Source organism: Muscardinus avellanarius (genome assembly GCF_963383645.1).
Source record: "Muscardinus avellanarius genome assembly, chromosome: 3".
In the NCBI taxonomy this organism is placed as follows: Eukaryota; Metazoa; Chordata; class Mammalia; order Rodentia; family Gliridae; genus Muscardinus; species Muscardinus avellanarius.
Genome location: NC_137788.1, coordinates 15,026,726 through 15,039,476, shown reverse-complemented (window position 1 = coordinate 15,039,476; position 12,751 = coordinate 15,026,726). Strand labels below are relative to the sequence as shown.

At 50.9% G+C, this 12,751-nt stretch overlaps 1 protein-coding gene across 1 annotated transcript; it reads left to right on the top strand.

Moving 5' to 3' along the window:
• Window positions 1–1,924: 1,924 nt before the first annotated feature.
• Window positions 1,925–9,670, top strand: LOC308259987 (aflatoxin B1 aldehyde reductase member 3-like; the record flags this gene model as incomplete). The annotated part of the gene is made up of 7 exons (XM_080691330.1): window positions 1,925–2,126; window positions 4,926–5,113; window positions 5,275–5,379; window positions 6,072–6,168; window positions 6,407–6,506; window positions 8,570–8,699; window positions 9,509–9,670. The coding sequence occupies 7 exons, from the start codon at window positions 1,925–1,927 to the stop codon at window positions 9,668–9,670; spliced, it is 984 nt and encodes a 327-aa protein (XP_080547456.1).
• Between the last annotated feature and the right edge of the window lie 3,081 nt (window positions 9,671–12,751).

Sequence of the window (12,751 nt, the reverse complement as noted above, 5' to 3'; positions counted from 1 at the left end):
TTTATTTATTTTTGCGGGTCTGGGGATGTAACCCAGGACATTCGACCTCCGAGCTACACCCCCAGCCCTATTTTTTATTCTTTATTTTGAAACAAGGTCTCACTAAGTTGCGAAGGGCCTCACTAAGTAGCTGAGGCTGACGGTGAACGGCGATCCTCCAGTCTCAGCCTCCCGAATGCTGGGATTACAAGCGTGCGCCACCACGCCTGGCCTTATTTTTTATTTTGAAACAAGGTCTCACTAAGTTGTTGAGGACCTTGCTAAATTGCTGAGACTGGTCTTTTTTTTTTTTTTTTTTTTTTTGAGTGTGTGTGTGTGGGGGGGGGGGTACTGGGGGTGGAACCCAGGGCTTTTCTACCTCCAATTGACACTCCCAGACCTATTTTATAATTTATTTGGAAACAGGGTCTCACTAAGTTGCTGAGAGCCTCACTAAGTAGCTGAGGCTGGCTTCGAACCTGTGCGATCCCCCTGTCTCAGCCTCCCAAGCGCCGGGATTACAAAGCATGTGCCACTAGGCCTGGCTTGAGACTGGTCTTAAACCTGTGATCCTCCTGTCTCAGCCTCCCAAGTGTGGTGATTATAGGATAAAAAGCCTTTCTTTTTACCCACGTGTTGACCATTCCAGCACTCAGTGTGTGTGTGTGTGTGTGTGTGTGTGTGTGTGTGTGTGTGTGTAAATTCAAATTTCTACTAAATAACTTTTTTTTTGGTGGTAGTGGTACTGGGGTTCCTGGAAACCCTTCTACTTCCGGGCTACACTCCCAGACCTATTTTTATACTTCTTATTTGGAAACAGGGTCTCTTAAGCCAGCGCGGCTGGCTTCCCGCTCCTCCTGTCTCGGCCTCCCAAGCGCGGGGATTACAATTTTAAAGCATTCCTTATAGTGAAAGTGGTCGCCAGTGAATTCTCTCCAGTGCTGTCCCCACAGCAGTATTTTGCCTTCAGGTCTGAAAGGCACTTTGGCTTTTAAGGCTGACAGGTCTTGCCTTTCTCTCTCCAAAGGGAAGCCTTCGGAGCCCTTGAAAGTTCCCAACCTCTTGGACCGCCCTTGGGTTTATCCCCCCTGTTCTACATCCAGGAGGGCACAGACATCCGAGGCCAGGGAGGTGGACGACTTGCTGTGGATGCCCGAGAAGATCCTTATTTATTATTTATTTATTTATTTATTTATTTATTTATTTATTTATTTATTTTTGCGGTACTGGGGATAGAACTCAGGGCCTTCTACCTTCGAGCTTCAATCCCAGCCCTATTTTTATTCTTTTTTTTTTTTTTTTTTTGGTGGTACTGGGGTTCCTGGAAGCCCTTCTACCTCCGGGCTCCACTCCCAGACACCTATTTTGTATTTTTATTTGGAAACAGGGTCTCTTAAGCCAGCGCATGCGCCTGGCTTCGAACCTGCGCGATCCTCCTGTCTCTGCCTCCCAAGCGCGGGGATTACAAGCGTGCGCCACCACGCCCGGCTTTTATTCTTTATTTTTGAAACAAGTTCTCACTAAGTCACAGAGGGCCTCAACTAAGTGAGGCTGGTCGGTGAACCTCCGATCCTCTCCTCTCAGCCTCCCAAGTACTGGGATTACAAAAGTGTGCCACCACGGTCGGCCTCAAAGTTCCACTTTTCAAATTTTAGTGATTCAAGTCACCCTGGGGGACCAACGACCTAGACCTGGACACACGCAGGCAGCTACTGCAACGCGGGGAGCGACACCACCGCTCAGCAGCAAGTGCAGAGGGGCAGGACTCTGACCCCGCCCACTGCCCCACCCTCGCCCCGCCCACGGACTGGCCCCGCCCACGTGGGCGGGGCCCTAGCCTACTTAAAGTGACCCCTCTCCTGGACGTTGGTGCAGTGCAGTTCTTCAAACCCACTCTGTCCGGTCTCTCGCTGCTGCTGCCGCTGCTGCTGCTGCCACCGCCATCATGTCCAAGAAACTGCCCGCCACCGTGCTGGGCGCGATGACCATGGGGAGCTACATGGACGCCGCGGCCGGCGCCGAGTGTGTGCGCCTCTTCCTGGAGCGCGGCCACAACCAGATAGACACCGCCTTCGTGTACACCGAAGGCCAGTCCGAGACCATCCTGGGCGGCATGGGGCTCGGCCTGGGCACCAGCAAGAGCAAAGGTAACAGCTGCCCCTGCCCTCCCCTGCACCGTGCGGGGTGATCCTCGATCTCCCTGCGGGCTCCGACCTCCCCCTGAGCACCCCAGGGCGCTGCGAACTCCTTGTCTGCACCTCTAGTTTCTGATCCTTTGGACGTGGCAAGAGATCGAATTCCTACTTTGCTAGTGCCAGCCTTATTCTGGGTCCCACACCTAACTCCAAGGGGTGCCAGCGTCTCCTGCTCCAGCAGGTGCAGCCGTGAGAGCCACCGTACCCTGTAAGGAGAGAGAAATGACACTAACCACCGGCCAGCAAGCTCAGGTTGTAGAGATGGCAGCGGAACCCAGGAGAGCGCTTCCCAAGAACAGCCATTGAGGAGACCTCCCAGAAAGGAACTTTAGACTTAAGGAATGCAAATGAAGCCAGGTATTGGGGCCGGGCCTGCAATCCCAGTGCTTGGGAGGCTGAAACAGGAGAATCGCAAGTTCTAGGCTAGCGTGGGTAGCTTAGCAAGACCTTAGCAACTTAGAATAAAAAAAAAAAGCAAAGAAAAGAAGAAGAAGAAAAAAAAAAAAAAGCCGGGTGTAGTGGTGCACGCTTGTAATCCCAGCGCTTGGGAGGCTGAGACCGGAGGATCCAAGGTTTGCAGCCAGCCTCAGCTACTTTCAAAATAAAGAAGAAAAAATAGGGCTGAGGGTGTAGTTCAGAGGGAGAAAGCCCCTGGGTTCCATCCCCAGTACCGCCAAAAAAAAAAAAAAAAAAAAAAAAAAAAAGTTCTGGGGATTTAGCTGAGTGGAACCACACCCCTGGATTCAAATCCCAGTAACAAACATACATGGAAAGGAGCTTGCCAGGGGGAGTAAGAGGGGAAAGGGTTCCGGGAGGGGCGTGGCTATGCAAAGGCAGGGAGCTTTGGCAGTGTTGAGAGGGGTGGAGGAGGCCTGTGTAGTTTTGGGGGAGAATGTGCTTATGGGCATAGGGGGGGCCTCCTCAGTATTCTGATGCACTTATGTGCTTGCAGGCCCTTAGGAAGGCTAAAACGATTAGCTGTTGATTTATGGATTTTTGTTTGTACTGAGGATAGAGCCAGACCTACCTTCCTTACTGTCTTTTTCTTTCTTTCTTTCTTTCTTTCTTTCTTTCTTTCTTTCTTTCTTTCTTTCTTTCTTTCTTTCTTTCTTCTTTCTTTCATTTTTGTCCTGAAGATTGAATCCTCTGAGCTATACCTCCAGCCCTATTTTTTATTCTTTTTTTTTTTTCTTGTGGTACTAGGAATGGAACCCAGAGGCTTTCTACCTCTGGGCTACACTATTTTATATTTTATTTGGAAAAAGGGTCTCACTGAGTTGCTGAGAGCTTCACTAAGTAGCTGAGGCTGGCTTCATACCTGTGCGATCCTCCTGTCTCAGCCTCCCAAGCAGGGGGATTACAAGTGTGTGCCACTACACCCGGCTCTTTATTCTTTATTTTGAAACAGGGTTTTGCTAGGTTGCAGAGGGCCTCACAAGTTGCTGAGGCAGGCGCGAACTGTGATCCTCCCATCTCAGTTTCCCTAATACTGAGATTACAAACATGCGCCACTATATCCTGCTTTGTCATATATATATATATATATATATATATATATATATAATATTATATATAATATAATGTATATATATTTTGTGTGCGTGTGTGTGGGTCTGGGGATGGAACCCAGGGGCATTTGACCTCCGAGCTACACCCTCTGCCCTATTTTGTAATTTTTATTTTGAAACAGGGTCTAAGTTGCAGAGGGCCTCACTAAGTGGCTGAGGCTGTCCCCAAACCGCAATCCTCCAGTCTCAGTCTCCCAAATGCTGGGATTACATGTGTGCGCCACCAGGCCCGGCTCCACCTAGGCTTCTTAAAGGGGCAGGGGAAGCGTGGACTGCCTTGATGGGGCCCTGCTGGCCTGAGGTCATGGGAGAAGCCTCTAGCTGATCCCGGCCTTTATTCCCAGAGGCCCCACAGGTCTTTCTTTCCTGAGTTCCCCTGTATCTTGCTGTACCCTACGACTGCTCTCCTGCTCCCAGGCCTCCTTCATCCAGGCTTCATTCAGCACCATCATCCTTTTCTTACTTTTTCTCTTCTTTTCTTTTCTCTTCTTTTGTGTATGGCAGTGGGGATTGAACCCAGGGCATTCTACCTCTGAAGTACACACTTAGCCCTATTTATTTTGAAACATGATCTTGCTAGGTTGCTGAGTCTTGCTGTTTAGCTGGGACTATCCTTGATCCTGCGATCCTCCTGTCTTAATCTCCTATGTACTAGGATTACAAGCATATACCACCATGCCTGGCCAGGGTCATCTTTGAAAATTTCAAGGCCAACCACAGAGATCTCAATCCCAAAAGCATTCAGAGAATTCCTACAGTGCCCAGAAGTCCAGGCTCCAGGGGTACATTCAGGGATGAATGGCATCTGGTGACCCCTTTTTATCCCATGTCCCTGTCACAGACTTTGAGTCCTTGAGGGCAGGGAGCTTCTGCCTCTACCAGTCCCAGGGCCGGGCCTGGCACATGCAGCTGCCCTATACAAAATCACCAGAGCCACGATACCAGCAGCTCAGAAACCACTTCCAGCCAAGTTTCCAGATCTTGCCTATAAGATATGACCAATGTCACTCCCACTGTTACAGTTGAGAGGATTGAAATCTAGAGTGGGTAAGTTACTTGTCAGTCACAGAACTGGTGATGGTGGAGCTGGGATTTGAACATGACTCTGTGTCTGAACTTGGACACAGGAGCCTGTGGCTGATGCTTGGTAAATTACCCTGAACTTTCATTTCTCTCCCCACAGTAAAAATTGCCACCAAGGCCATTGCTATGGATGGGACCACTCTGAAGCCTGAGAGCGTCCGGTTCCAGCTGGAGACATCACTGAAGCGGCTGCAGTGTCCACGAGTGGACCTCTTCTACCTGCACATGCCCGACCACGACACCCCCCTGGAAGACACGCTGCAGGCCTGCAACCAGCTGCACCAGGAGGTCAGGGTGACCTCGAGCCGGGAGGTGGCCCTGCTGCTCTGCTCCTCCTGACACGAGTAGGAAGGAGACTGGAGGCCCCGGGGCCCCAGGGCAGATGGTGTCCCAGTACCCCTTGCTGGGCTCTGCGGTAACCTGGGATCTGAACGGCCTCCCCCCTGCAGGGCAAGTTTGTGGAGCTTGGCCTCTCCAACTATCCCTCCTGGCAAGTGGCTGAGATCTGTACCCTCTGCAAGGAGAAAGGCTGGATCGTGCCCACCGTGTACCAGGTGAGGGGCCCCGGGGGCCAGGGCTGCAGAGGCCTTGGGTTCCAGGGCCCTGCTGCTGGTCCTGGACTTTCCTTGCCCTTGGGGCTGCTCTGTGCCCTATACATAGCAGATGCTCTCCTGCCCAAAGCCCGTGGATGGGTCCCAGGCCCCCTCAGGATGTCACCCAAGCTCCCAGCCTGGCCACTGGTCACGTGTTGGCTGCCTGCATGGTGGCATCCTTGCTGTCTTCCTCTGCAGCCGGCTCTGCACCTCAGCCTGGCACCCTCTGCCCTCCCTGCAGGGAGCTCAGGTCCCACTCAGGTGGCTCTGCTCAGGCCCCTCCCCGCAGCCCCGCTCTCCTTCCTCCTCTTGGTCAACAAGTGTGATGCACCACCCTGGTGGGAGGCGCGGGTCTCAGCACACAGTAGGTGTGATGCCTCTTAACGCAGCCACAGCTGTCCACCCTCTGCCATACGGTAACGGCTTGGACGCTGGGACCTTGTCCTTTGGTTGCTGGTTCTGAATGCGGCATCCAGCTCAGAGCTGGTGCTCAGGAGTGAGGCCTCAGGGGTTTTCCTTGGGCATCGGCCCCCTCTCTCCCCTCCCACCCCTAAGTTGACCATCCGGTTGTCAAGGCCCTAGGCTTGCCCTGGTCTGCGCTGAGGGTTTCAGGAGGTTGCCCATGACAGGCTGACCCTGGCCCCTCCCTGCAGGGCATGTACAACGCCACCACGCGGATGGTGGAAAAGGAGCTGTTCCCCTGCCTCCGGCGCTTTGGCCTCAGGTTCTACGCCTTCAACCCTCTGGCTGGTGAGGCTGCCTGGGGCTGGCCCTCTCGGGTGGGTGGGCATTGAGGGCCCCGTATCTGCCTGTGTCTGCCCTGGAGCACCCCCAGCCCTGGCCCTGGGCAGCAGGGAGGGCTGTGACAAGAGGCTGGGTGCATCCGCATCCCTCCTGGGTCCCTCCTGCGGCTCCAGTCCAGTCCTGGGAGGGGTCTGGCAGCCTCTGGGCGAGTCTGGGCTGGGGTGTGACTCCTGTCTTCCCACAGGGGGGATGCTGACCGGCAAGTACAAGTTTGAGGACAAGGATGGGAAAAAGTCTGGGGGCCGCTTCTTTGGGAATAGGTGGTCGGAGCTCTACATGAATCGGTGAGTTGAGGTGGGGGCTTGGGATGTAGTCACTGCTAGAGGGCTTACCTATTTATACAAGATGTCTTGGGTTCCATCCCCAGCACCACACACACACAGTTAAATTTTAAAAAGTTGTTCATCTGTAATATATGCCCATGGTTAAGAGCAACTCAATTTCCATTCTTCAAAGGCAACTGAAACCTCTACAGCTTTCTATCCCACTAGCATTTACTGTGGTAGATATAATGTATACCTTTTTTGGTGTGTGTGTGTTTGTGTGTGTGTGTGTGTGTGTTTGTGTGTGTGTGTGTGTGAGATGGGGGATTGAACCCAGGGGTGTTCTACCTCCAAGCCTCTTTTTATTTTTTGTTTTAAAACAGTATCATGGCTGGGCATGGTTGCACACACTTGTAATCCCACACTTAGAATGCCCCTGGGTTCCATCCCCAGTAACACACACACACACACACACACACACACACACACACACACACACTGTCCTGAAATGGCCAAGGGCTTAACTAAATTGCTGAGGCTCTCAAGGCTGTGATCTTAATGTCCCACATCCCAAGTACTGGCACGCACCACCACCCTTGCTCAAGCTTACACTTTGTTGTCAGTATTTACCAGGTTTCAGTGTCCTGCCGGACATGGTGGTGCACACTTGTAACCCCAGTACCTGGGGGGCTGAAACAGGAGAGTCGCAGGTTCACAGCCAACTTAGTGAAGACCCTGTTTCAAAATAAAAAATAAAATATGGCCAGGGATGTAGTTCAGAGGTAGAATACACTTGAGTTCAACCCCCAGTATTGAAAAAAAATTTTTTTCAGTGTCCTCCTTGGTTGACTGCTACAGAACTAGTGTTTTTAGACTTACAAATAGCAATTCAACAAGGTTATTTTTTTCAGTACTAAGGATGGAATCCAGGGGCATTCTACCTTCGAGCTACACCCATAACTCTATTTTGTATTCTTTATTTTGAAACAGGGTCTCACTGATTTGCAAAGGGCCTCACTAAGTAGCTGAGGCTGTCTACGAACTGTGATCCTCCTGTCTCAGCCTCCCGAATGCTGGGATGACAAGCATGAGCCATCACACCCGGCTTTTTTATTCTTTATTTTTGAAACAGGGTCTCATTGAGTTGCAAAGGGCCTCATTAAGTACCTGAGGCTGGTCAAAAACTGCGATCCTCCTGTCTCAGCTTTCCAAATTCTGAGATTGCAAGCGTGTGCCACCATGCCTGCCTCTTCCTCTTGTGTTCTTTGCTGTGATTTATACCCTTATCTGCATGCCCTTCCCCCCAAGGATTCCCATCCCCCACACTAGGAGAGGAACCTCGGCCCTGAGTGGGGCTTGTCAGGTTGCTTTGGGCACCCTGCCAGGGCCCAGCCTCACCCTACAAAGTCCAGGGTCTCTGTCCACCCTTCACTATCTGGAAGGACGAGCAGCTGGTCCCCTCTAGTGACTGAGGGGCTGGCAGGGGTGTGCCCTTCCTTCACTGAGCAGGTGAGGATGGGGAAGGGGGTAGCTCAGTCAAGGCCACCAAAGCTGGAGGGGGCTCAGGCCTGGTCATCGTCCCTGTGACCCAGGGCACACAGGTGTGGTGCTGTAGACACAGGTATTGAGGGGGCACGTCTGAGAGTTGTCACTAGTACCTGGTGAGCACGTTAAATGCCAGGATTCCTGCCCACGCCCTCCCCTCCCACCCTGGTCTAAGAGCAGAGCCTGATCAGGGGTCCCAGAAATCTGCACACATTCTGACGCTCAAAAATAACAACTCAGCCTGGTGGGGTGGCTCACCTGTAATCCCAGTACTTGGGAGGCTGAAAAAGGAGGATCACATGTTTGAGGATAGACTCAGGAACTTAGCGAGGCTTTCAGCAACCTAGTAAGACCCTATTTCCATACACTAATAAAAAGTGCTGGGGGCGTAGTTCAGAGGTAGGATGCTCCTGGGTTCAGTCTTCAGTACCAAAAAAAGTAACACTGCGTGAAGATTCTGGGCCCTCAGTGCTGCAGAGGCTGGGCTGCCCTGAGCACTCCTGCACACTGACCCTGCCCCACCGTCCCCACCCACTCAGCTACTGGAAGGAGGAGCTCTTCAAGGGTATCGCCCTGGTGGAGAAGGCCCTGAAGGACTCCTACGGCCCCAGCGCCCCCAGCATGACCTCAGCCGCCTTCAGGTGGATGTACCACCACTCACAGCTGCAGGTAACCAGCCGTCTGTCCCTGGGCTCAGCATCTGCTTTTATAATGCGTGTGTGGGCATGAGAGGGAGGGAACTACACAATTATTTGCTTTTTTTGCGGTACTGGGGATGGAACCCAGGGGCAGTCTACCTCCAAGCTACACCCCTGCCCTATTTTGTATTCTTTATTTTATTTTATTTTATTTTTTTGGTGGTACTGGGGGTGGAACCCAGAGACTTTCTACCTCTGGGCTATACTCCCAGACCTTTTTTTTTATATTTTATTTGGAAACAGGGTCTCACTAAGTTGCTGAGAGCCTCACTAAGTAGCTGAGGCTGGCTTCAAACCCGTGCGATCCTCCTGTCTCAGCCTCCCAAATGCTGGGATTACAAGCGTGCGCCACCACGCCCGGCTTTTGTATTCTTTATTTTGAAACAGCATCTCACTGAGTTGCAAAGGGCCTCACTAAGTAGCTGAGGCTGGCCTTGAACCGCCATCCTCCTGTCTCAGCCTCCGGAATGCTGGGATTACAAATGTGCGCCACCACGCCCGGCAAAATTATTTGGTATTTCTGTGATTCCTCTTTTCCTTTTTCTGGGATATCTCCTTGGCCCAGCACTTCTGGATAGCAATCTCGTTCTTAGAGAAGTTACTGACGTGGCCGGTTACAAGCACACTCTTACCATGCCCCTGATTGGTATGAACCTCCCAATTTAATGGGGAGACAGGTTCAGAGATGCTGTTTCATGTGATTAAGGTCCCACAGGTTTTTGTAGTAGGTAGGGAGCCCCTGGGCAGCAGAGGTGCTGAAGCCTGGCCCGCCCCTTGCAGGGCGCCCATGGAGACGCGGTCATCATAGGCATATCCAGCGTGAAGCAGCTGGAGCAGAACTTGGTGGCGGTGGAGGAAGGGCCCCTGGCACCGGCCGTCGTGGACGCCTTTGATCAAACCTGGTACATGACTTCCCACGGATGTTCCAACTACTTCCGCTAGGCGCCCACGTGGCTGAAGTCGCCTGTCACCTTTTTCTCCCTCACCTGCCCGCCATGCCTTAAGCTGCCCTGGCATCCTTCCTGTCTTGGTCACGAGCTGTCCTAGGTTCCCGCCCTGCTTCTCCATGCCCTTCAGGATGAGGAAAGGCTGAGGCCGCGTCCCACACCAGCACTCCCTGTGAGCCTGATGGAAACCATAATAAAGCGGCACTTGGCCTGGCATGAGCCACAGACTCATCTACTCTTCTGTTCTCACCTGCCCCGTGGAGCCAGGGGAAAGGGTTGGGGTCACCACCTGGGGCTCCAGACAGCAAAGGAAGTGGAGGGTCTCAGGAGCAGGCTGCCCTTGCAAGGCTTTCCTCGTTCTTTGTCCTGGACCACTTGGACAAAACCATCTCACTGTAGCCGCCAAGAACAAAACCTCCCAGGCCCCCGTGGGTCGCTCCAAACACTCGTTCCAACCCCAGCAGGGCTTTACTTTAGTCTTAGCAAAGCCCCGGCTGCTCGCCGCCCATCAGTCGGCTGGGATAGGTGTGTGTGTATGGAGGGGTGGGAAGGGCCACCAAGGTCCAGAGAAAGAGCAGCTCTGGGGTTGCTCTTGGCTGTCTCTGAACTGCAGAGCTGCTCTGCCATCGGGCAGCCCGGGAGCCAGGGCTGCACCAGCCATCCAGGAACAGAAGGAATCCTGGGAATCCAAACAGACCCAAAGGCCTTTTTTTTGGCATTGGGGATTGAACCCAGGCACAATAAACCTCCAAGTTATGCCCGCAGACCTATTTATTTTTATTTTGAAACAGGACCTTGCTAGATTGATTAGAATCTTACTATTTTCTGAGGCTGTCTTTAACCTGTGATTTCCTGTCTCAGAGCCCCAAGTATTAGAATTAAAAGTGTGCATCACCACGCCCAGTTTAGATAAATCAATTCTGAGCAATAAGAACTGTGCTGGAGGTATCACTTGACATGATTTCAAATTGTACTACAGAGCTATAGGAACAGAAACAACATGGTAGTGGCATAAAAACAGAATCATAAACCAATAGAAGAGAAGACAGAGACATATCCACACAGTTACAGTCAGCTGACTCTTGACAAAGGTGAAAAGACAAAAGACAGCCCTTTCAATGAACAGTGCTGGGGAACTGGATCCCCACATGTGGAAGAGTGAAACTGGACCCCTATCTCTCACCCGACACAAGAGTCACTTATAGTGGATCAAAGACCTAGAATTAGACTGGAAACTTTGCAATGACTAGAAGAAAAGATAGGCCGCTCATGGTGGTGCACACATGCTTGCAATCCCAGCATTCGGGAGGTAGAGACCTGAGGATCGTGGTTCGTGGACAGCCTCAGCTACTTAGTGAGGCCCTCTGCAACTCAGTGAGACCCAGTTTCAAAAATAAAGAGACTTGCCGGGCATGGTGGCCCACGCTTGTACTCCCCGCGCTTGGGAGGCTGAGACAGGAGGATCGCACGGGTTCAAAGCTGAGGTTGCCAGCCTCAGCTACTTAGTGAGGCTCTCAGCAACTTAGTGAGACCCTGTTTCCAAATAAAATATATAAAAAACTCTGGGAGTATAGCCCGGAGGCAGAAAGCCTCTGGGTTCCACCCCCAGTACCACCAAAATAAATAAATAAATAAATAAATAAATAAATAAATAAATAAATAAACAAACTAAACAAATAGGGTTGGGAGTATAACTTGGAGGTGCAATGTACCTGGGTTCTATCCCTGGTACCACAAAAGAAGATGAAGAAGAAGAAGAAGAAGAAGAAGAAGAAGAAGAAGAAGAAGAAGAAGAAGGAGGAGGAGGAGGAGGAGGAGGAGGAGGAGGAGGAGGAGGAGGAGGGAGAAGAAGAAGATGAGGAGATAGGACCAACTTTCCAATGTGTAGGCACAGACAGAGACTTCCTCAATGAGACCCTAAGAGCTCAGGGAATAAGATCAAGAATCAATGGATGAGAACCTATCAAACAGCTTCTGCACAGCAAAGGGAAAAGCAGGAACCAGAATAAAGGCAGCAGAATAGGATAGAATCTGTCAGCTACGCCTTCAACAGAGGAGCAATATCCAGAATATAACAAGAACTGAAGCCGGGCAAGGTGCTCACACCTGTGACCCTGGTACTTAGGAGGCTGAGAAAGGAGGGTCACAAGTTCCAGGCCTCAGCAATTTAGTGACACCCTCAGCAACTTAGCGAGACTCTGTTTTAGCTTAAAAAACTGGAAGTTTTGGGGGTGTCACTCAGAGGTCGAATACCCCTGAGTCGAAGCTGAATCCTTATATCAAATACATATGTATATATATTTGAATGTTAAATATTTATATATGCATATATATATATATGTGTGTGTATGTATTTGAATGTTAAGGATCATGGCCATAAGAAGATGAACTTTCTGCATTGGACAAGTTCAACCATGATTTTCAAGCTGATCATGGTGGGGCACACCTATAATCCCAGCCTTGGGATGCTTGCTTAGGATTGCAGGTTTGAGGACAGTGTGCAGTAACTGAGCAAGACCCTTTTCCAAAATAAAAAATAAAACAGGGCCGGGCCTGGTGGCTCATGTTTGTAATCCCAGCATTCGGGAGGCTGAGATCAGAGGATCGCGGTTCGCGGATAGCCTCAGCTACTTAGTGAGGCCCTCTGCAACTCTGTGAGACCCTGTTTCAAAATAGAGAATACAAAATAGGGCAGGGGGTGTAGCTTGGAGGTAGAATGCCCCTGGGTTCCATTCCTAGTCCCGCAAAAATATAAAAATAAAAATAATATCAAAAATAAAAAACAAAACAGGGATGAGGGTGTAGCTTAGAGGTAGAAGGCCCCTGAGTTCAATCCCCAATAACGCACACACACACACACACACACACACACACACACACACACACACACACACAATGAAGACAAGAAAAAGAAAAAAGAGGGGAAAAAGCAATTATTTCAACAAGCTTGTGCCTTCTTTACTATTTTGAGACAGGGTCTAGCTAAGTTGCCCAGGCTGCGTTCGACTTTGTGATTCTCCTGTCTCAGTGTGCCCCACCATGTCCACCTTGACAATTACAAGCTTTTTTTGTTTTT